The sequence below is a fragment of the Marmota monax genome, unplaced genomic scaffold, assembly GCF_021218885.2.
Source record: "Marmota monax isolate L192 unplaced genomic scaffold, Marmota_monax_Labrador192_F-V1.1 WCK01_AAM20220418_F8-fsc00004, whole genome shotgun sequence".
NCBI lineage: Eukaryota > Metazoa > Chordata > Mammalia > Rodentia > Sciuridae > Marmota > Marmota monax.
The window spans coordinates 28,646,118-28,668,652 of NW_026692881.1; the positions used below are offsets into that span (position 1 = coordinate 28,646,118).

Genomic DNA, 22,535 nt, shown 5'->3' on the forward strand with positions numbered 1-22,535 from the left:
CCTAGAACCATGAAAGGAGATAAATCTGACCAAAAAACATTTCAGGGAAAAAAAAAATCCTACTTCAGAAAAGTAAAAGCAAGACAAAAGAAAGAAAGTGGGAGAAATATTTGCAGCTCAAATTCAAAGGGTTAATTTTCGTAACAAAAAAAAATCTACAAAATTAATTTTTAAAAAAGGAATTCAATAGAAAAGTGAGCAATGCATACAAACAGAATACACACACACCCTACATACACGTGACCAATCCTAAATATAGGAAGATATTCGACTTCACTTTGAATAGTGACCTGCAAGTTAAATCTGGAAGAGGCACCATGAAGAGAGGTCTTTGCCCATGCTGAGGAACAGGGACGGCAAAGTCTGATAATACTGTATTGATGAAATTAGGTGGGTGGAGACAGGCCCTCTTTGCTTAGGAGGTACTTTGCCTTATGAGAGTAAAAAGGGACCCGACGAATCTAGGTGTGGTGGCACCACCTGTAGTCCCAGCTACTCTAGGGGCTGAGCTCTGGAGTTCAAGACCAGCCTGAGCAACACAGTGAGACCCCATCTCAAAACAGAAAGAAAAAAACAGATATGAGCTCCCAAGAGAGCCACTTGGCAATCTCCACACAAATCCTAGCAACACATCCTTTGACCCAGCCTTTCTATCCTGGGATGGGATGGTACAGATAGCCTCCTTGGGTCTGAAGTGACCTATGGGCGAGGGTATTCATGGTGACATTGTTTGTTACAGGGACACCTAAGGAAAAACTGAAGTGTCCACCGAGTACAGAAAAGGCGGGGTCACTGCACAAAGGAAATGCCGAGCAGCAAAACAAGGAGCACGGCAGCCCCATGAGGAACGAGCACCAAGAGTGAGCTCCACGTGGTGCAAAAAGAGGAAAGATCATCCTCTGTGGCTGCTCCTGGGCACGCAATGGCCTGAAGGATACATAATAGACTGGGCAGGGAAGGGGCCTGAACAGGGGTGGAGTTTGCTTTCTACTGAATTCTTTTGCTTTTTAAAAACTTTGTACCAGAGAGTTTGGAAAGAGAGGGACAGGGACACGAGGAGAGGGAAAGAAAGATGGAAGAGAGGGAGGAATGGAGAGAAGGAAGAGGTGAGGGGAGGAGGCAGTTAGGATCATGGCAGAGAGGAGAGAAAAACCCTGGATGACTAGATCCCCGATGAGATCACTGATGGTAGGATTCTAGGGTTTTCACATTCCGGGTTACAAGTGTCTGCTGTGCAAGCACAAGCTGTAATAAGCAGGTATGACTCTTGTTTTGAAATATAGGTGTAAAAGTTTATTGGTATAAAGATACAGTGTGAAATTACTACCCGGAACTCCTCACAGGATGAAACAGCCATTTGAATGTGTAACTGTTGTTCACACCTATTTTCAATTATTTAAGGGAACTCCATCTGAAGAAAACCAAAAATAACAGAAAGAAGAGAAGAAAAACTGAGTTCACTTGGAAATCACACCTTTCACACTTGCCTGGCTAATTGGGCCGGGGTGCAGAAGGTGAAGGAAGCAGAACTTTGTGCAGGGGGAGGTTGTGGACACATGGACTGGGGGCTGCAGGGACCCAGGTACCACTCCCAGCTTCAGCCAAGTTCAAGGCTAGAGCCCTGGTTCCACGAGAATCCCCAGCTCATCTTTTCTCCCTCCTCAGTCCCTCCCACTCCAACCTGGTTACAGGAAGGAGGAAGCAGATCAATTCTGGCTAGGAGCAGGGGCCCCGAGGTGGGGTGCTGGCCCTCGCCCTCATTTACTCAATCACAGTGAATGTGGCAACGTGCACTGCCCTAGCCTAGCCCCTTCATGACCCAGTAATGACTGACATATTTGCAAATATGTCACCATCCTCCAAGTCAGCTTCTAGAAGACAGCATCTGGGAGGTGGAATCGTCCACTCTGATTACTCAGGGCATTTCTCAGCAGCCACGAGTCCCATCCCTGGCTGGTCTCTGTCCCCAGGCAAGCTCTTTCCATGGCTGCTCAGGCCTACCCTGCTGAATCAATGGCATCTTGTCTCTGGTCCTGCCCCCGCTCTGAGTGATGAACCAACTTCATTGGGAGCGTCTGCTGAGGGCACTCTGAGAAGGGCCATTGTTCCCCCACACTTGTCCAAAGCCTCCATTTAGGGCCGGCTGTGAGCGAGGACGGAGGACATTCATCACCAGGAACACTTGCCAACAAATGAGAGACAGCTGTTAGGCTCCAATGGCGTGTGGCCGAACGTTGCCTCTGGTGAGATTTATTTTCCATGTGAGAACATCCTCAATTATCTTCTCTTCTTAATTGTAAGAAACACGGAAACGTTCCCGATCCCCTGCCAAACCAGAGTCCGCGTCCCTCTACTAGTCATGGAGCACAGGAGGTGCCACAGGAACACGCCAGCACCCATGACACACCTTCGTCCAGGGCTGAGAGGGGCACCTGGGTCACAGCCTAACTCAGAGCCACGCCCATGTGGCCAGGCCTTTCTGGCCCTCCCACGTGCCCACAGCAGGGCTGGGCCCCCTCACTTCCCAGGAACCTCCAAAAGCCCCGGACCTGTTTGAAAGGGGCAGATGGGAACTCGACCAAAGCTCCTGGGAACCCTCAGAAGCAGCAAGAGCCCATCAATGTGTAAACACTCTGTAGCTCATTTTAGGGGATATGAAACTGGCCATGGAGACAGGACAGGGACACGGGAATGGACCCACTTATGCCAGCACAATGAAGTGCTAATTGGATTCTACGTGGAATATGAGCAGCTGGGTCCAGATGTGCTAGAGGGAGGCCTCTGGAGGAGGGTGCAGTGGGTGAAGGGGGGATGGGAGCATGTTCCCCGTCATAAGAACAGAACGAGCAAAGGCCTGGCTGGAACAGCTGCCGGCAGGACAGAGAGACAGGACACCTGGAAGCCAGGCACACAGAGGAGCCTCCTGTTGTGGAAGGCTAATTCGTCAGGCTGGGGTTCTGTTCTGAGTCTGCCGCCAAGTCCCAGATTCAGCTGTGAGCAATGCTAGGAAAGCCGTTTCCCATCCCAAAGAGATACACCAAGATGGCTGGACTGCAGCTAGTGGACATGACGCCCCACTTAACAACAGACACAAACATGGCTGAAGCCCACGTTTGAAGCCTTCTCGGGATGCAGATTACGTGAAGCTTGATCAGAGACCAGTCAGCAGAATGTGCTCCAGGGGCAGATGGAGCTGGGTTAGGATCCTGCTGAGCTGGCTGTGAGCTTTAGCTTGGGCTGCCTCTGGCCTCAATTTCCTCCATCCTCAGACTAAAGATAATAATATTTACTGTTGGATCCCTGCCCCCACCCCCACACCCAGGACTGATTCTGCCTGCTTGGAATAAGATGAAAGTGTTTGATAGAAAAACGTTGGGAAGCTTTTTATTAACATTCTTAGCTCAGCCTAGCTCAGGCCAACAAGCCCCTGCATTCCAGGGGACTTCTTCTCTAGCAAGCAATGCCAAGAATGTGAATGAAAGCTTCCGAGTTGTCCCTATCTGGAGCCCTGTGAGTATTCAGCCAACTCTGGAAGGTGCAAGTACCTGGAGGAGGGTCGGGGAGTGCAGGCTCTTACCCCCTAGGAATCCCTAGGGAAGAAATGAGAACAAGAGCAGAAAATGCCAGGGAGGATGTGGATGGTCATCCAGAACACGGTCAGCATTAGATGAGGGCAGCAAGGCTCAGCTGCACCTTTTGGTAGCAATAGCTTCCTAGTCTGTAGCTATTTGATAGGTAAGTTAAACCCACTGGCCTCAGTTATCCCCTGGAGAAAAGAGCCATCATGGGACTTCTGATTCACCTCCCTGGGATATTTGTGAAGGCAAGCAATGGAACATATTTTGAAGCAAAAAGCAAAAGGTATTGGTATTAGTTTTGATTTTTAATAATCACTCTTGACCTTGATTTCCATTTAGTATCAAGAAAGCAGCAGCAGAGCAGGGAGATGAAGAGTCAGAGCAGACAGGTAGGGGCTCTCCCCATGGCAGAAAGGGTGCTAGAAGGGGCAAGCAGTGAGATGACTGGGTCATCATGAATGTGAATTGTCCCTGCCCTGTCCAGGCAGCAGCTGGTGCTGTATCAGCCTCTTAGTAGCTTCCAGGGGACCCAGATGTTCCTCGGGCCCAGTAGGATCCCATGGCCAAGCCAAGGAAGCAGCACCCAGGGGGTCATTGAACAAAGCACACCAGCAACAGTGTGTCCCCAGGAAGAGGTCCTTCTGGAGCCGCAACAAGGGTTGAGGCCACATGGGCACCTTTCCTGTGGCCACATAGAGCTTTCTGTCCTCTGTGCCTTGCAAAATGAGGGCACTGCAGACAGGCACATGGGCATGTGTTGACAAGACAAAAATGCACTTCTCTGTCTGAATGGAATCTCTTATTGAGCCTTCCCTTCCCTTTCCACCATTATCCTTTAACTAATTGCTCATCTAATCAGCTAATTTCAAAAGAGACTTCACCCTCCCCTAGGTCTCCACGACCAGGAGAACCTACCTTCCAGCCATAAATACTCCAGGGTTGAGTCTGAGTCAGGAGAGGATTAGCTTGGCTGCGGTGATAACTAAAGACTCCCCTTTCCCTGGAATTGCAATTCCCAGCACAACGCAGAAATAATCCCCTTTATATTTGCCCAGTGCTTTTCAGTTTTCTAAACACTACTATGGATCATGTTTCACTGATCCTCCCAACAGCCTGTGAAGGAAGGTGAGCACTAATTATCACAGATGGGGAAAACTGAGGCTCTGGCAATAAAAGACTAATGAGGTGCACTTACATTCATCTGATGGGTTCAGAACCAGGAAACAGGTCTCCTTAATGAATGAATCAGCCTCCTCCTCCCAACCCACAGTCCAGTGCAGCAATATGGAAAGCAAAGGTTGCTGGCATCAGAAATGATCAGAGCAGATCCATGGCAAATTCAGCCCAAAGTCTTATCTCCCCAACAACCAGCATTCTGAGGCTCTGACCTTGTGCTAGATCTATCACCAAACTCTCTAAGCATAAAATATCATTCAATCCTTATAAATCCTCAAAGAAGATGGTATTAGCCCCTTTCTGATGAAGAAATCGAGTCTCAGAAATAGTAATTGCCTAAGGCTGCAAGTTCTGAGATTGAACTAGGTCTGTAAGAAACCAAATCTTGCAACTTTGAACATCATTGTATTTTGTATTTCCTACAACACAGACCTTAGATAATCTGAGCGGCAGGGAATGAAGCATTCAGATCTGTTTTGTTTTGTACTGGAGATTGAACTCAGGGGCACTTTACCTCTGACCTACATTCCCAATGTTTTTTTTTCTTTTTTATTTGGAGACAGGGTCTTGCTAAGTTGCTGAGGGCCTCACTTGCTGAGCCTAGCCTTGAACTTGCTATCCTCTCACCTCAGACTCCCAAATTGCTGGGATTATTGGTGTGTGCCACCATACCTGGCTAAATGCTTCTTAAAGAGAGAGGCACTGGGAGACCATAGATGGTACTGAGGCTAAATCGCTGCTTTCCTTTCCTGGCTTTGCCTGGGGGAAGGGCATGGATCATCATTCAGGGATCTCAGGCAACTGTCCTACTCCTTCCACCAATGTTCTGGGGGCCAGAGAGCTTCTTCCATGTCCCTTTGCTCCCTTGGCCCCCTTGGGTAAATGTGAACTGTAATAGGTTTGTAGCACCTTCACCACTTTGCAAAGGATGAAGGAAGATATTCTTTCAGGATGTGCCTGGATTTTTCCTGAAGAATAAAAAATGTTTTGAATCCAAGGTAGTGCACAGGTGGGATTCACTGTGTGCACAGTACTGGCAAAGATGCAGGCTCCTGGCCCGGCCCAGGTCTCTCCATGGCCCCTCACTGAGGAACCCTCCCGGGCACCTCCACCGCACACACGCACACACCATTTTGGCATGTGGTGGCCTCAGAAGCTTGCTCTTGCCTCTCTGCCTGGAACTCACAACCTCAATTGTCCAGGTGGCAGGCTTTTTTTCTCCATTTAAGCCTCAGCTCACATGTCTCCTCCTCACACAGACTCTCCACGTCCTCCCTGCTGGTGCCGGAACCACCCCCATCCCCCACCCCGTCACCACCAAATTGCTCTCAAAACATCCTATGTTCTCTCTTCATGTTAGTCACGGCTATCTGCAGTGATCCTTCTTTAGGGCTGTGTTTACTTGTTTCTGATCCATTTTCCTCCTTTAGAACATAAGCTCCATCAGGACAGGGGCCTTGCCAACACCAGGCCAGGCTCCCTGGGCACCTGGACAATGCCTGGCACAGAGAAGGCTCCAAAATGCCCATTGTGTGAAAACCTGGAAATGCTCACATGGAAGGAGCTATTCAAGGACATCAGCAAGGTCATTACAACCTAACAAATCCTTTGAGCCAGAAAGGCCCGTGGGGCTGACGTGAACTTGAGCAACAGTGATGATGATCTTCACCGTCCCATCACTTGAGCAGTCAGCACCCAGTGGACCTGGGAATTGGGCAGGTCCAGAGTGTGGGGCAGAAGTTGGACACCGCCAGCAAATGGACAGGTCCGAGGCAGAGCAGCTGGAAGAAAGAGGTGTGGACAGACGACAACCACTGTCCAAGAACAAATGATGGGAAGACAGTCAAGCCCCCAGAGCCAACCTCAGGGTTGTCTCCATTTCCTGAAAACTCTTTCAGTTCTTGGCTTTCAATGTAGTTGGGTTTACCGCCCACCTGCAGGGCCCACACCCAGAGAGTCACGCTCCAAGACCCCAGAGCTCCAGGTCCTGCCTCCTGAGCCCAGGTAGAGAACATCACTGGGCAAAGCAAATGGGGATACCACTTACCCTGGTCCAAACGGCTCTTTGAATCTCTATCACAACTTTGAATCTCAAAAAAAGGCTTAAAAAACAAACAAACAAAAAAACACAACAACACAATTATCAAGTAGAATAAAGGCAATATAATAAAAAAAAAAAAAATCAGAGGCCAACACAGCCCTGGGCTAGATAAGGAACATTTGGATGCATTGATTTTGAGTGAATATGTTGGCTGAGAGTAGTGGTACACACCTGTAATCCCAGTGACTCGGGAAGCTGAGGCAGGAGGATCACAAGTAGGCCAGCCTCAGCAAATGAGACACTGTCTCAAAAAAAAAAAAAAAAAAAAGGACAGGGGATGTAGCTCAGTGGTATTGGGTTCAATCCTCAGTAACCAAAACAAACAAAACCTGGGGCAGGGGGAGAGCACAAGAGAAACTGGGTGAATATTTCATTCTCCAGGTAGAGGGGAGCAAAGTGGACTCCTAAATTATAGAGCCTAGTGACCTTGCATCCAATCAATCAGGTGTTGGAAAAAAATCCAATTCTACTGCTTTCTACTCATTTGACAAGCATCTGGACACTGGCTCTTGGCCATGACCTGTACTTGGCAATGCAGACCCACAGATGACTAAGTGACCAGGCACTCGGAGTGGTGGAGGGCAAATGAAAAATACATAAGTATTTATGTATTTTTGCCTGTGGGAAGGGCATGGATCATCATTCAGGGATCTCAGGCAACTGTCCTACTCCTTCCACCAATGTTCTGGGGGCCAGAACAACCCTCCCAGGCTTGAGGGAGCCTGGGCAGGAGCAACCTGTCCCCCCTGTGATAATGGCCGACTACTGCCCTCACTGCAGCTCTGATGACCTAGTGTGAATTCTCGAGTCAGACGTGAGGGCAGTGTTCTCTGGCAGCCTCCGGGAAAAGGGCCCTGGACAGTCTACCTGTCCACAGGAAGGGACTGGCTCATTCTCAGAGGTTTCCTGCCCTCTGTTCCCACAGCACGCTGCTTCAGTTTCTGGCGTTGCCCTCATATACCAAATTCTGCTTCAAGCCAGAATTATTTATAGGCTTCTGGTATCACGACTAAACCATTTCTTCACCGGATCCATTCTTCCCCTACTCCCCGTGCTTTTCAAATAGGCACCTTTCTGTTTCTATGGGTTCTGCTTAATGTGTACGACGTTATGCATTTTTAATGGCTGTCAATGCTATTGTCTAATGTCCTCCTCTGCCTCTGACTCCTCGGTCAGCACTAGGTCTAAGAGGCTGCACAGGTATCTGGCCCCTTGCTCCTCCTGCTGCAAAATTCCCTATGATATTCAGCCACTAGTTCCCCTGTCCCCTTACTCAGGTGATACCTAGACTGTGGACAGCCCCTAGCACCTAGACTGCTTCCCACTCTCCATCACAGCAAATAATGCTGCAGAGATCATCCTCAAGCCTGGCCCCAGGGACCTAGACATTTCCTTGGGATCTTCTGGGTCATATGATAAGTGAATATTCAGTATACCCAGAAGAAACCTGGCTGCTCTCCAGACGTGGCATTAGCCTGGCTCCCTCAGCAGGGCTGTTGATCCCAGTATCCCTGAGAGTATTATTGGGCATCAGGTGGCCTTCACATTTCTGCCAGCCTAGCAGGTGCTTATTTCTGTTGGATGCTTCTGATGACTACAGGAACTCAAGATGCTTGTTAGCTTTTCACCATCTTCCTCACTTGTCAACCCCTGTTCATATCCCCCCTTTTCTAGCAAGGTTTTTCATCTTTTACTGGCTGATGTGCTGGAATACCTTGTATATCTTACACTTGGAAGGTTTTACACATTGCAAGGCCCCGCCTTTCTGCCAGCTGCCTGTTGCGGCTCAAAGTGTCCACAGGTGAGCAGAGTCCTTAACTTTGTTATAATCCGACTCTCAGAAGACCTGAGAGTGGTAACCATTTCTTGATCATTCAACTCCTGTTTCTGGAGCCCACATATATCAGGGGTTAGGCTCTTGGCCACAAAGAAGAATATCTTTGACCCTTTGGGGCATATAGCCTACTGGAAATACAGTATAACTACAGCCTTGACAATGACCATGGCCACAAGGGCTGTATGAGGTGCGGGCAGGGTTAAGATCTGGAAGTAAGGGGTGATTGTTCAAGGTCAATGTGACAAGGCTGAGTGAGCCTTGATAAACAAGCTTGTCAGGCAGTCCTGAGGGAGGGTATTTCAGGCCAATAGACTAGCACATGCAAAAGCCACAGTGGCCAACTATAAGGGATTAAGCAAGGCTGGGGCCCAGAGTGAAGTGACAGGTTGGGCAAATAGGAATGAGCCATGTATTGAAGCCAAGTATCAGACTTTCTCCAGTGCAGCACAGGACATGTACCTTCTTGCTCTCCCAATGACCACTGGTGAAATTACTCTAAACACCATCTATACCCAAGGAAGAAGGCCTGGTTTGGGATCTTAAGAAATCTAGACCTATCTTAGCTATGAAAACAATGTATTATTGCCTCAGGACCCACCAACAGAAAATCTTAGACAGGAAACTGTGTATGTGCATCAAAGTTCAACTGTCAAGGGGGATAGGAGACATCCCCTAGACAGGTCTAGATCATTTTGAAAGAAATGAAGAGCTTCCCTTCTTGGCCTCAGTTCTCAGCCATAAGATTCCCCAACTGCCAAGTGTACTGGTGCCGGAAATATGCCGCATTAAGTCATTAGTGACACAGCGGAATTTTACCCAAGACCCCGAAGGATCCCTGCCAACCAGCTGTTTCCTCCTGAATCTAAACCATTTTCACACTCAATAATGGTACTTAGCAGGGGGGAAAAGTCATTTGTAAATATTTTGCTCTAAGCTCTGTGACTGCCCTTATTTTTTTTTTCCTATCAGAGAAGAAATCTACTTGCACAGAGACATTACAGTCACGCATGGAGGCGGCTTCCTGAGGAACCCCAAGTCACTCCATCCCAAGAGCAAGGTCTCTGAGCCCTGTTACCTCCTCTCCTCCAACTCATCCCAACCTTCCCTCAACAGGAAAATCATCTTTTGGTAGAACAGTCTGTCCTTTTAGTGTCCTTTAGGTAAATAAGTTTTAAAAAAAATGGGGCTCTCATTTGACACCACTCCTTCAACATACACGTATGCACACCCCTGTGTTCCAACCATACCTGACATCTGTAAATGCTCAGGGGTACAAGGACAGCAGGAGGGGGCCAGGCCCCCAAGACAGAGTCCATATCCTCCCAACCTAGCAAAAGCTTCCAACATAATTCCTTCACCACTTTTGCTCTGAGATGACTCCCAGCTTTATTGCTAGGGACAGGGAGTCATTAAGTGTCCAAAGCCACCTCTATTCTCCTGCTTAGGACAAGGGGCTCCGTCTTGCATACAGCCATGTTCCACATCAGGCTAAAATGCATGGCGACCCTCTCTTGCCCTGCGTAGCGAGCTCCAGGGGCCCCTGCAGAGGAGGCACACTGCTGCTCGCTCTCACCCTGCGCAAACAGCGCCTTACCTCCCTGCTTACTTGAGAGCACTCAGGGATCTGTGTCCTCACCTGGGGTCAGACAAACAAGACTCCCTCCACTCAGAGGCTTGCTGAAAAGCTGAAGCCACTTTCTGTCATCAGTAGAGACCTGCAGGCAGGGCTGGGGACGAGTCAGGCTTCTGGAGGACTTAATTTCAAAACCCACAGCCCAGACTTTCCCTCTGAGAACAAGAAGGCCACTCCGCTCTCCAGGGAACCAGTGCACGGAGGGCCGGGCGCGACACCTGGATCCCATAACTCTCAGAGATGGGCTCCCAGGCAGAAGTGTTTACAGTTACACACACCAAACCAACATCGGATGACAGAGATGGGCGCCTGCCCACTGGGAAGCCAGGAGGTCAATGGGAAAAAATTATTTTAGGCAGTGCTGCGCCTTCATGCTTGGAACTTTTATCCAAACAATGCGACGTTCTCAGGCTCCCCCTGTGTGGTGCCGCCCCTCCTCTGACACTCGTTTCCAGGGAACGCGGAATGGCAGTGGGAGGAGCCATGCACAGGCTGGGACTGAGGGTCCCCCCCTCAGTGGGCGCTGGCACTACTTAAGGACCTACTGAAAGAGCAGCAGAGCTTCCTTTTCTAGTCACTCGGACCTGACAAGGTCTCAGGGCCAACGTGACCCCTGAGGGCTGCCGGAATGGGCATTCTCTCCAGAAGGCCATGTGAAACAGCACCCTCAAGGCCTGACTAAGTAGCCAGGGCCACACAGAACAGATTTTCACACAGGCCTCCTCTTCCAAGGGAGACTTACGGAGGACAAGCCCAGTTTCCCTTCCCAGCCTCTGCAGTCACCAGCCTTTCCCGGGGAAGCCTGGATTCTAACCATGGCCACTCAAAATGAGAGCCTGAGGGTACCAGAGACATGGGGACGAGAGGATGCGGTGAGGTCCTATCCCTTCTCTGGGTCTTTGTGGCCTCAGGTTCTCAGAGAGAATCCCTTTTCTGGACTCAAGACCCGTTCCTGAATGGAACTAGCAGGAAAAAAAAAAAAGGGGGAGGAGCGGCAGGCAGTCCAGAGGGAAAATGAGGAAGCAAAAGGGAGGAGGAAGGGGAGGGAGGGGAGGGGAGAGCACGGGGCTGAGCCTGCGCGCCCTGAAGAGCCGTCCTGGCTTGCACATGAGGTTTTGGGGTCAACCCCACCAGCTTTGCTCGGGGCCAGCTTTCACAGCATCTGAGATGTGAGACTTGAACCAGACAGGTTTCCAGACTCCACTGAGACAAGTACCTGTGATGGCTCCCAGGAGATCCCCAGGGCTCCAGACACCAGGAACTGTCATAGTGTCACTGCACATCGACAACCACACTTGATGGTCTCCCACCCTATGATCCTCAGCCACGAGTCCAGTAACACCCAGTAGGGACCCCACCTCTAAAGCACGCCAAGACCAAGGTGTCAAGGCCAGGTGAGCCCTGACAAATGAGCTTGCCAGGAGGTCCCGAGGAGAGGGCATTTCAGGCCCATGGACCAGCACTTGCAAAATCCAAGGTGGGAAGCTGCGAGGACCTCAGAATTGCTGGGGGACAGGGTGAAGTGAAGAATGGCGACTCTATCATGCTTGTCAAGGACCACCCACGCTGCATGAGCCACTGGAGCAGGCATGAGGCTAATGGCACCAAGTCTCTCTGCCCCACTACTGCCACTTTGTCATCCTTCATTTCTTCCCATTTGTGCAACAAACAACCAAGCAGAAGCCACAGGAGGTTTCTGTACCCTGTAGCACCTGCTGGTGACACATCTTTATTTCTTCAAAAAATGTGCTAGTAGAGGATACCATAGAAGTCCTGACAATGCAAAGGACAGTAGGGTGGTGACTATCCCTAGGTCATAAGGAGCCCAGGATTGTAACCAAATATTTGCCCTCAGGGAGACCCAAGCCATAAAGATGAAGCTGAGATGCCCCAAGCAAACTTGCCACCAGACAGATCTCAGCTCTGGAAGCAGGGCCATCAAGCACCCTAGAGTCCCTCCCAAAAGGACTTTGAAATTCAGTAAATCAGCTCAATATGTTCTAGGACTGTGGGTATTAAATAAAAGAAGTCACTGAAACCTCTGAACAATAAGTTCATTCAACACAACCTTTTTTTTCTGCCCCCATCTGGGGACTTGAATACAGTGAACATGAATAAATTCTGTTGTGTAAAAACTAGGGTCGGGGGAGGGGTGGAGGATGGAAGGAAATGGCAAGATTCCCACATGTTGGTCGAACAGGAAGGCTAAGACAGTCATCAAAATCCAAAAGGATGTCAGTGTGCCTGGATAGCCCTGGGAGATGGTGGTCACGGTTTGCAGTCAGGTAAGGAAGTGTCCAGTCCCCTTGCCCATCAATCCCAGCTATTCCTTTGCATACAGCAGTCCCTCCATTCTTGCACTCAAACCAGAAGTGGGCTCTGGGGCCATCCTAACTTGGTGGTTCTTAAATGGACCAGCCACAGTCAGACCTGACCCTGTGTCAAGAAAATTTCACTACAAATATGCACAAAAATTATTTTCTGCTTCTCCAACCTCCACCCCAACAACATCAAGACAATTAGAACTAAGAAAAGTGTCAGCTATCGCTCTAATTGAACACCCCAGGATGGGTGGAACAGAACTGACTCGGTAGATGACTAGTGGCTTGGACATGTTTGTGATTAAAAAGAGCCATATGTCTGAAATCTCCTGTGTAATTCACAATTGAACATGTCCTGGGCCCAATACAGTCCTCACTGATGGACAGTCCATAGCCATCCAATACAGTGTTCTTAGAGAAGCTGCAGAGATAGGATCTAACTCCCCAGGGCATAGAACCAGGCAAAATTCACCTGAAGAACAGTCCAATGAGGATTTTGTTTTGTTTTGGTTTTTTCTTTTTCATGGAAGATACCAAGACCTAAGATCCCACAAGGACTAACAGAGTGATGATCATCCTTTATTCTCAGAGGATTCTCATTCTCTGGCCTCAGGCAATGAGCACTACTGATTCTGCCCCTGCATCATAGGTTTTCCCCCTGAATGGAAACAAGGTACTGATGCCTCCCCTCCCATGGGACTAGGTGCGTTATTTTAATACATCATGGTTCTTCTCTCTGAAAAATCAATCCTAGTTAACGGACAAGCAGGACTGCCAAAAAAAAAAAAAAGACAACCAGGAAATCATTATGGTGCAGACATGGGTACTCCATTCCAACTCAATAACTTTACTGGCAAAAAAAAAAAAAAAAAAAAAGACTGTGGAAAGACTGCCAAAGTCAATACATTAGATCCATGTGTGGATAGCAGCAGAGCTCCCACGGTGGGAGCCCAGAGCTGATGCTCCAATATTCCAGGGCCATCCTGGGCTCATCTCCTGCCCGGTCTTTAGAATCTTTCTTTCTAAATGGAGACAGAGCTTCCACCATCTTCGACTGTGCTAACTGGAATAGTCTCCGGCATTTAGGATACACTATCAAGATATCCTGGTCTTTTTGTTTTATACCTCAATTCTTTTTTTTAATATTTATTTTTCAATCGTAGTTGGACACAATACCTTTATTTTGTTTATTTCTTTTTATGCGGTGCTGATGATCGGACCCAGGGCCTTGCACATGCTAGGTAAGCGCTCTACTGATGAGCCACAACCCCAGCCCTGTACCTCAACTCTTCACCCTCTTCTACTCCATCTCCATCACAACCTCACCAAAACTTGGCTTCTGTTTTCAACCTGGAATAATCAACTTTACCCTTAGTGGATCCTTCCTCATCATCTGCCACAGAATCACAATATGATAGGGTGTTTTTAAAAGGCAGCTTTACTGAGGTATGATTCATACACAGAAGAAAAAACAACTTCCCTCTTAACTACATAGTTTGGAGTTTTGACAAATACATGGAGCTATGTAACCACCACCAATCAATAAAGATACTGAACATTTCTATCATTCCAAAGATGTCTCTCCTGTCCCTTTGTAGTCCACCCCTCCCCAGCCCCGCCCCGCCCCAGCAACCACAGTTTAGGTCTTTCTTTCCCTATATGTAGTTTTGCCGTTTCCAGAAAGTTGTATAAATGGAATCACAGTGTGTAGACTCTTGAGTCTGGCCTCTTTTTCTTAGCTTAACATCCTGCTGTGTATCCCTAGCAGTTGGTTATGATTTTCTTCTTTTAAGCCTGGGACTTTCACTTTCTAATCAAGAGACTGAGTGACTGCTCTAGCTGGCCTTTGCTACAAAGAAAACAAATAATTGATTTAGAGGCATTTAATAAAGCCAGGGTTTTGGAATAGGGTGACCCTCATCTCAGTTTGCCCAGGAAAACCAGGACAGTTGGTCATGGAACTTGGAAAAGCTATCCCCAGAGCAGGCTTGCAGGTTTGCCCACAGTGAGTCCTTCTGGTGCACAGCAGGGCGCTCTCTCCAGCTCACAGCTGACTCTCTTTTCTCGGTTGAATCAGGATCAGAAGGCTGATTTGCAATCTGCTGGGCTGAGCTTCCATACCTGCCTACCACCCACCACCAGGCCTGGAAGTCCACGTGAGAGCTTCAGAAAAGGTAGAAGACAATGAGGGGGTCTATTTAGAAAACAGCAAAGCAGGGCTTCTGTGGCCCAAGGTGCCCCTCTCTGTCTTCTGACCCTTAGCTCCCGTCAAGAGCTCTGACATCATCGTGCCCTGCCCTATTCTGTGCTGGCTCCAGTGCACTATAATGCATCCAGATGGATGCTGGCTCTCCCGTGCTTCTCTGCATTCTCCACACCCCTCATTCAGTGGAGGTTTTAGTTAGTTTTAAGATTAACTAGAGAGAAAGTGAGAACCAAGTAACAGAAAGTTAGCAAGGAGCTCAAAGCCATTGTTAGAATTTAAGGGTCTCACCTACATAAACTTACTGAGACATCAGCGAAGTCAGGCAAGACAAGGCTGCAGCTCCCCACATAAGGCTAAAAATCAGCAGTTCCTTGGGGTCTCCTTTCAGTTTTCATAGAAGGACCACAAGTGCTGTCTCTGGGAAGCAAGGATGCCTGGGAACTGGCTGAGAAGCCCCAACTCTGAGTTCCCAAAGGCTTTGTAAAGCACAAGATAGTTGGTGCCTCAAGTAACTGTGAGGACTCCCACCTGTTTGGCAGAACCACATCACAGAAGGTATCTGCTCTCCTGAATCAACTTAACATTCCCCTTCTTCATGTATTTACCAAGAGTGTTTCCAAGTTATTCCTCCAAGCAGCCTGGGAGGCAGATTAGTAGCCATTATCCTCCCTTTTACAAAGAAGGAAACAAGACCTAGAAAGAGTAACTGACTGGCCCAAGGTCACACAGCAAGTTAGTGGCAAAAGCCAGATTAGAAGCCCGAGTCCCTGAGTGCCCAGGCTGACTCCCCAGAGCACGGGCTGAGCCAGGGAGCCAGGTCTGTGCCCTTGGGAGCCTGGTGGCAGTCCCCAGAGCTGCTGCAGAGGGCAAAGCCAGCCTCATACTCACAAGTAGAAACCTGCAGGATCCTTCTCTGAACCACCAGACAGCAGCATCCCTGTGCTGGAACAGACAGAAAGAAGGCTCAAGTCGGGCAGCCCCAGGCAGCCACCGCAAGCTCCTCTCCTCTTCCAAAATGTGGCTTTGAGATTTGTCTTCATTCCGCTTTGTGATCCAGTCTGCTCTTGAGGGTCAGGGCAAGGGTCAACACGGGCCCTGTGCCTGGAATTTATTCCCTCACCAATCATGTCCCAGACCCTACCTATGCCTGGTAACGTGCCAGAGGCTGGGGAGGGTCACAAAGACAAAGTCCCTGTCTCGAAAGAGCTCGGCCTCACAGGGAAAACATATATTCACATAATTACAAGACCACGTGACTAATTCACCAAGTATCTGTCGAATACCCACAACGTGTGGGGCATTAATGAGGCTGTACCAAAAGTATTGAGGGACACAGGTGAAACTAAGGGCAGAATCGTGGAAGAAACAGGTGGGCAGGTCCTGAAGCTGAGATGAGTTTAAATTAGTAGCTAGTCCTTTCCTGGCTGAAGAGACACTGATAATGAATGATAGGACAGTGTTTTGAACACTTCTTTCTAAATAAATTCTTGAATAGCAATTCTCCCTTTAGAAATTCAGTTCTCAGGGGTAGTATAGCTTGATTCTGACGCTCTGAACTGTTGCTTAATCTCTTCGGCTCAGTTGACCTGTCTCTCTAATGGGAGTAAATAAATCTATTTCAGACAAAGGCTCCGGACTTAACAATCTTTGGAGACAGAGTCACACATGAGTCCTTAAGAAACGAATTCCTCACATAGTCTAGGGCATTCCCTTTCCCACTGAGTCTACGACTCTCCAGCTCTCCACAGGAAGTTGGTCTTATTTATAAGAATCACAATCCTAAGCTGACCCTTGCTGGGTGACCCAGCTCCAGTCCCTCCTCACTTGGCTCCCCTCCCCAAGAAATGTCCTCCCTCCAAAGATTCCTCAGTGACCACAGAGCAACTAGCATGGAAGAGTGGTTGCAAAGTCACATGGGGGGACACTGGAGGCTGTTTTCAGGATGGAGAAACTGAGGCCTGGAGAGCACATGGGTCTTGGGGTTCCTGAGCTGCTGCCCACCCCCTTGGTCAGTGACTGTGCTCCCTCCTATCTCTGCTAAAGGTCTGGTTAGAACATGCCATCATCGTCCCCCTAGACTTGGGGAAGTCTTCCTCCCCTGAAAGACAGAAGTCTTGAGAGAAACATTTCCTGTCATTAAAAGGATTTGGAAGAGAACTGGCACCGCTCCCTCAGCTTTGAAGAGCCGTGGCCCCTCCTGGCCCTTTAATTGTGCTGGATCCAGCCCAGTTCCCAGAGCTCCCACCCTTTCAGGAGAGGGGAAGGGCCCAAAGCAGAATTCCCCCACCCCACGGCAGGGGCCTTTCAGCACCCACTGTGACCTCTCAGTCTTTCTGTCTCAGACCATTTCAGTGCCACAGCATCAAGGGCTCCCACACAAAGAGCTTCAAAGTCAGGAGAGTTTAGGGTCAAGTACCATGAGCAAACTGTGAGCTTAGGATTCCACATTGGAGACTGTTTTAAACAGCATTCTCATAGCGTCTTCAAGCCTATGATAGCTGAAGGTGACTTACACTAGATTTCTGTAGGTGTCACAAGATTCAGTCAAGGAACCTGTGATTAGGAGAAGATATCCCCTTCATCCGCACCTGCGTTTCTTTCTTTTGGGTGAGGAAGGTGTTTATATAATTACAGTCAACCCTCATAGTCCAGGGTTCTGCATCCTCAGATTCAACCAACCACAGATCAAAAATTTTTGAGAAAAAAAGGTATGTTGTTGCTAACATGTACTGTGTAGCTTATGTAGTTAGGTACACCATGGTTGCATCTGTATTAAACATATTCAGACTTTTTTCTTGTCCTTATTTCCTAAACAATACAGTATAACAACTATTTATATTGTATCTAATATGATAAACAATCCACAGATGCTTTAAAGTATATGAGACAACATGTACAGGTTATCTGCAACTACTAGACCATTTCATGTAAGGGACTCAGTCATCCTTGGATTTTGATATCCCTGGGGGGGGGGGGGTCCCTGGAATCATTGCCCGATTCCAAAGGACCATGGCACTTTTTTCTATTTTGACATTTCACTTTTTAAAAGGAAGCATGACTCTCAATTTTGACTGCATATTATAATCACCTGAAGACCTTTTAAAACTACAATGCCCAAGCCACCGTCCTGGACAACTAAACCAGAATGTCAGGTGGAGCCTGTTCTTTTTTTGTTTGTTTGTTTGTTTTTTCTTTTTTTAAGAGACAGGGTCTCGATGAGTTGCTTAGTGCCTCCTCTTTTGCTAATGCTGGCTTTGAACTTGAGATCCTCCTATCTCAGCTTCCCCAGCTGCTGGGATTACAGGAGTTGCCACTATGCCCTGATGAGCCTGCACTTTCATATTGCTCCCTGACATTTATAATTTTTAAAGCCCCTAGATTATTCCACTGTCATAGGTGGAATGTCAATAGGAAAAAACTAGAGCTTCTAGGTGTGGAAAATAATTCCGAATGGCGGATTAAATGTTATCAATCTGCTCATTGCTCTTCATCCATTTTTCCTTTTCAACCTTCTCTGATCACAGATCTCAGAATTCCTAGACAAGTTTTCAAGTATTTGCCTGGCTTGACTCTTTGCCATTCCTTTCCATATCCAGTGCCCTAGAGCTAAGTGGGGAAGCAGGGGATTAGACCCAGAAACCAAAGAACGCAGGAAAAGGATTTCAATTTCAACCAATTTCTCTGATCCAGAGTCTGAATCTCTCAACCAGGCCCCTTTGGATCCAAATATGATGCAATTTCAGGAAGCTTCGGCGTGATGTTCCAAGTGCAATCCACAGATAGTAGGTCAGTCGCATTTGGCCCTGGATCTGCTCACCAGCTGGGAAAGCAATAGGGACCAGTATCCTTGACTACATGGGGTGAGTTCAGCCAATGGGCTCGTGCACAGTGATACAGGATGCTCTTAGGAGAGTCATAAATATGGAAACACCCATAGATGGGCACCTTTTCAAGGCACACTGTAGGACTTGGCACCACAGGCTGGACACTTATGTGGGTCTTACTGCTTATACAGATTCATGTGGGACCCATTTTTGCTTAAAGTCATAGCTATCTAGCAGATGGGCTTGGAAAAGACTAGAAGAGATGTCTGGAAGGTTTTTTGTTTGTTGTTGTTGTTGGTTTTGTTTTGTTTGTTTTTGTATTAGGCATAGAGTGGTTCCACCATCCTTTAGTTCTAGACCTCTCTTTATGTCCTACATGACAATGGAAAATCAGCCCAGAGCCTAAAAATGATATGCTATTTTGGGGGTGTGTATAATGGGTAACATGCAGGCTGGGGAAGGTGGAAAAGCAATTTCTCCTATAAACAGTAGCTTTACAAATTAGAGAAAATATTTTGAGAATGTGAAGACAGTGATGAGATAGTCTACCTATGTGGGAGAGGGAGAGAGAGCTCAACCCTGAGAACGTAGAAAGAGGGGAGGTATTTAAGGGAAAAAAATTAACAATGAAGAAAAAATTTAGTAGCATTACACATAAGAATTTTTCTTTATAATTTTTACATAGGTTCTGAGAATCCAAACAAGCCTTGTTTTTTCCATTTTTTTGTTTAAGCTGCTATAGTTATTCCACAAATGTTCAATTTGACATTTTTTTAAAGCCCTCAATCTCTGACCAGCAAGAGAATATTGATTCTATCCAAGGGGCACTTGCCAATCAGATCTGGAGCCCAGCATTATTCATTTTGCATAGACCAATGTTTCCATTCAGTGAGTGTTCAAAGCACAACTCATCTGCCTCTCAAGAGAACAAGAATTCTACTGGGGGAGAGGGGGAACAAAATTCCGTGGTGAAAGGTAAAACAAAAATCTTAATAGCATAATGACACTGAGAACTGAAAGATTTTTTTCTCATGAGTCCAACATTGGAAGATGAGCTCAATTGATGAGTTAGATTACCCTCTGCAAACTTGAGAATTCTCAAGATTGTCCATTCATCACTGTGTCTGATTTACTGCAAAACGGTAAGGCAGATAACATGTGTTACCAGAAAACAAACACTCTGAACTGGAAACTACACTTCTTTAGTTGGCAAGAAGCCCCCAACTGATCCTCTTCTAGGGTGGGAGGATTTTCAACTCCCTCCAGAGAAAGATAAACTAAGAGGACTTTATCAGGTCAAGAGCCAAGTCAGAAACTATTAACACAGAACCCTGCTGACGATCAGTGGTGAGAAGTTGGGCATTTGGCAAGAATGCACCTGTTACCTTGGTCCTTGAATTAATCTGTTGACTTGAGAAAGTAGCTCAGAACACAGACCCTAGATCCTGGGGCAGATACCCTCTCGACTTCACAATTCAGAAAACTGAAAGGACTCTAGAGCCACCTTCAAGTCAGGAGGTGACCCAAATCCTGAATTCCCCCAAAGGGTGGAAGGAATACAGAGAGGGGCTGTGACCTCCTCCAGTGTTTGAGACTGCACAAAGACTTATTCCACAACAAAACAGACTGTGATCCCAGCAGAATTTGAGATTAATGCCCTCCCTCCCCGATTAGAAACATGAGAGAGGCATCAGGGAGGCGGTCACAAAAAAATTCACTGTCAACAAATTTAACCCAGTTACCCCTTTCCCCCACTAGCTTCCGGGCTGCCAAAGACCCTACTGGTTCAGGTGAAGTGCTGTCTAGGATTTGGTTCTTTCGCCTTCACCAGTAACCAAATGACTCAGATGAGAAAAGGCAAAAGAAAGTCAAAAGACAATAGTGGTTTAGGGAACTAAAGCCCGTCCCAAACGTCCCTTTATGTCAGTTTCAGAAATAAGAAACCATCGAGGGTGAGATTCCTTGGGAAGCCGACCATTCTCCTTTATTACTCAATCCCAGGGGAAAACAAATATAGAAGCAGTATTTCCTCTGGCAGGTTTGGCCAAGACCAACCCAGCACGAGAGCAAAAGGCTTTTCCAAAGGGAAGGGGCGGCGGGGCCAGCGTCCTGCTTAAGGGGCAGCTCTCCGAGCTCCTTTTTCAAAAGCCCCGCAAACCAAGGCTTCTGGAGTCCAAGCCCCCAGGCTCCGAAAACGTGAGCTAGCTGGGCACCTGGCACAACGGGGGCGGCCTGCCCAACAGGATTTGGCCAAGATCCTCCCGGCCAGGGCCAAACCCAAAGCTCGCTCAGCTGTGCAACTCGGCGAAGCCCCTGGGCCGGGAAACCTCCAGGCGCTCCACCTGCTGGGCACCTCTTTCGGGGCCCCAACCTCCACACCCCACTCAGCTTAGGGTGGTGGGATCTGAGAAGGGCTCAGAGAGAAACCATTACCCAAGTTGCGTGACGAAAGGAGAGGCCCGATCTAGCCAGGACTTAACAGCGCGCCCACCCCACCACCCCAGGCGCTTCCCGCACCCTCTTCCCTAGTTGGCTCTTTCCCAGGATCTGCAGGAAACCCCCCACCCGGCGCCCGTGCGAGAAAACCCAACAAACGACTCACCCCTTTGCCCCGGCACCGCGGCACGATTGCGACCTTACTTGGGGCCCCTTGACTCTAGGCATCTTTTTTTTTCCCCCGGCGGCCAACTATGGCTGGAGAGGGGACGCGGAGCGCACCCTCTCCTTCTACAGGTGGGAAGCGTAGCCACCACCCCAATGCCGACTGCCGCCTTCAGCTCCCGCGACGGTCAAAGGGCCCAGGCCGAGGCCGCCACAGGAGCCCACCTCTGTCGCCCCCTCTTCGGCTCAGGTCGCCTGGGCGGGGGCAGTCGACTTTGCTCACCTGGATCCCGGCGGGATAAGCCCTAGCCCTTCTTCCCCGCACAGGACTAGGCGGAAGGGAGTGGGTGCGCGCTGCGCGGGACCCCGCGCCTCACCTTTGTACCGTTCCATCGGGTCCACCGCTTGCGCTCTCCCAGCTCCGCTCCGGCGCTGCGCTCTCTGCGCTCGGCTCGGCGCCCAGGCCGCCGCGCTGGCCCCTCCCAGTGAGGTCACGCTCACGGCCGGACCTCCTGGAGCTGCCGCCGCGCCCCGGGCCCTTGGACCCGGTCTCCACCCGGGCGCGACGGTGCCGCCGCCCCCGCTGGGGAACTCCGCAGCCCGCCCGCGCGGACAGTCAGCGCTCAAGTCAGTGCGCACCCGGCCTCGGCTCCCTGCCCTGGCCGCCTAGTACTTCCTTCAAGTCCGGATCGGGAGGCGGCGGGAGGAACGAGGCTGAGACGTTCCCACACCCTGGGGGAGGTTGCAGGAGGAGCAAGCTCCAGTAGGTCTCCAAGATCTGTTTTCTCAACTGCGGGGCCTGCAAACCCAATGCCAGGAGGAGGAGACTGAGGTCCTAGCCCGGAGATGGAGACGTGCCTAGAGCGCCTCCTGCTTGACCCTCGAGGCAGAGCGCTTTTGCCCTTGGCCCTACCTCGAGAGGAGAGGTGGGGGTCGAGGTGGAGGCCACTCAGACCTTACTTGGGGGCCCCCTGACTCTAGGGGCCCCCAATCAACGCCTGATTGGGGTTATTTGGGGGGCTTCTCCACCCTCCTGCAACCTCTCTGGGCAGCCATCTCTCATTGCACACATAGGGTGCCTGAAAACATTTACTTGCTGCCTCCTTCCTGTTCCAGAGTTCCTTAGGGCGTCTGTGCCCCAGGTTCTCCTGAGAAGGGCTAGAATGTCTAGGGCCACTTCAACGAGTCCGGGAGAACCCGTTTTCCAGGGCAGCCTAGCACCTGTCCTGAAGCACCTGTCCGTGATGGTTCTGACTTT

General features: G+C 49.0%; 1 protein-coding gene across 5 annotated transcripts in view; it reads right to left on the minus strand.

The window, feature by feature from the left end:
• Positions 1-21,805, minus strand: part of Afap1l2 (actin filament associated protein 1 like 2) — a 90,379-nt gene extending 68,574 nt beyond the window's left edge. The window contains exons 1-2 of one of the 5 annotated variants that reach the window (XM_046449930.2): positions 21,655-21,784; positions 15,741-15,794 (exon numbers count right to left, since the gene is read on the minus strand). In XM_046449930.2, the coding sequence (XP_046305886.1) occupies positions 15,741-15,794; positions 21,655-21,670 (70 nt within the window). In that variant the 5' untranslated portion in view covers positions 21,671-21,784. Of the gene's footprint in view, positions 1-15,740; positions 15,795-21,278; positions 21,495-21,560 lie in introns of those variants that run through there. The other 4 variants (XM_046449932.2, XM_046449931.2, XM_046449933.2 and 1 more) reach the window with 4 other exon arrangements.
• Between the last annotated feature and the right edge of the window lie 730 nt (positions 21,806-22,535).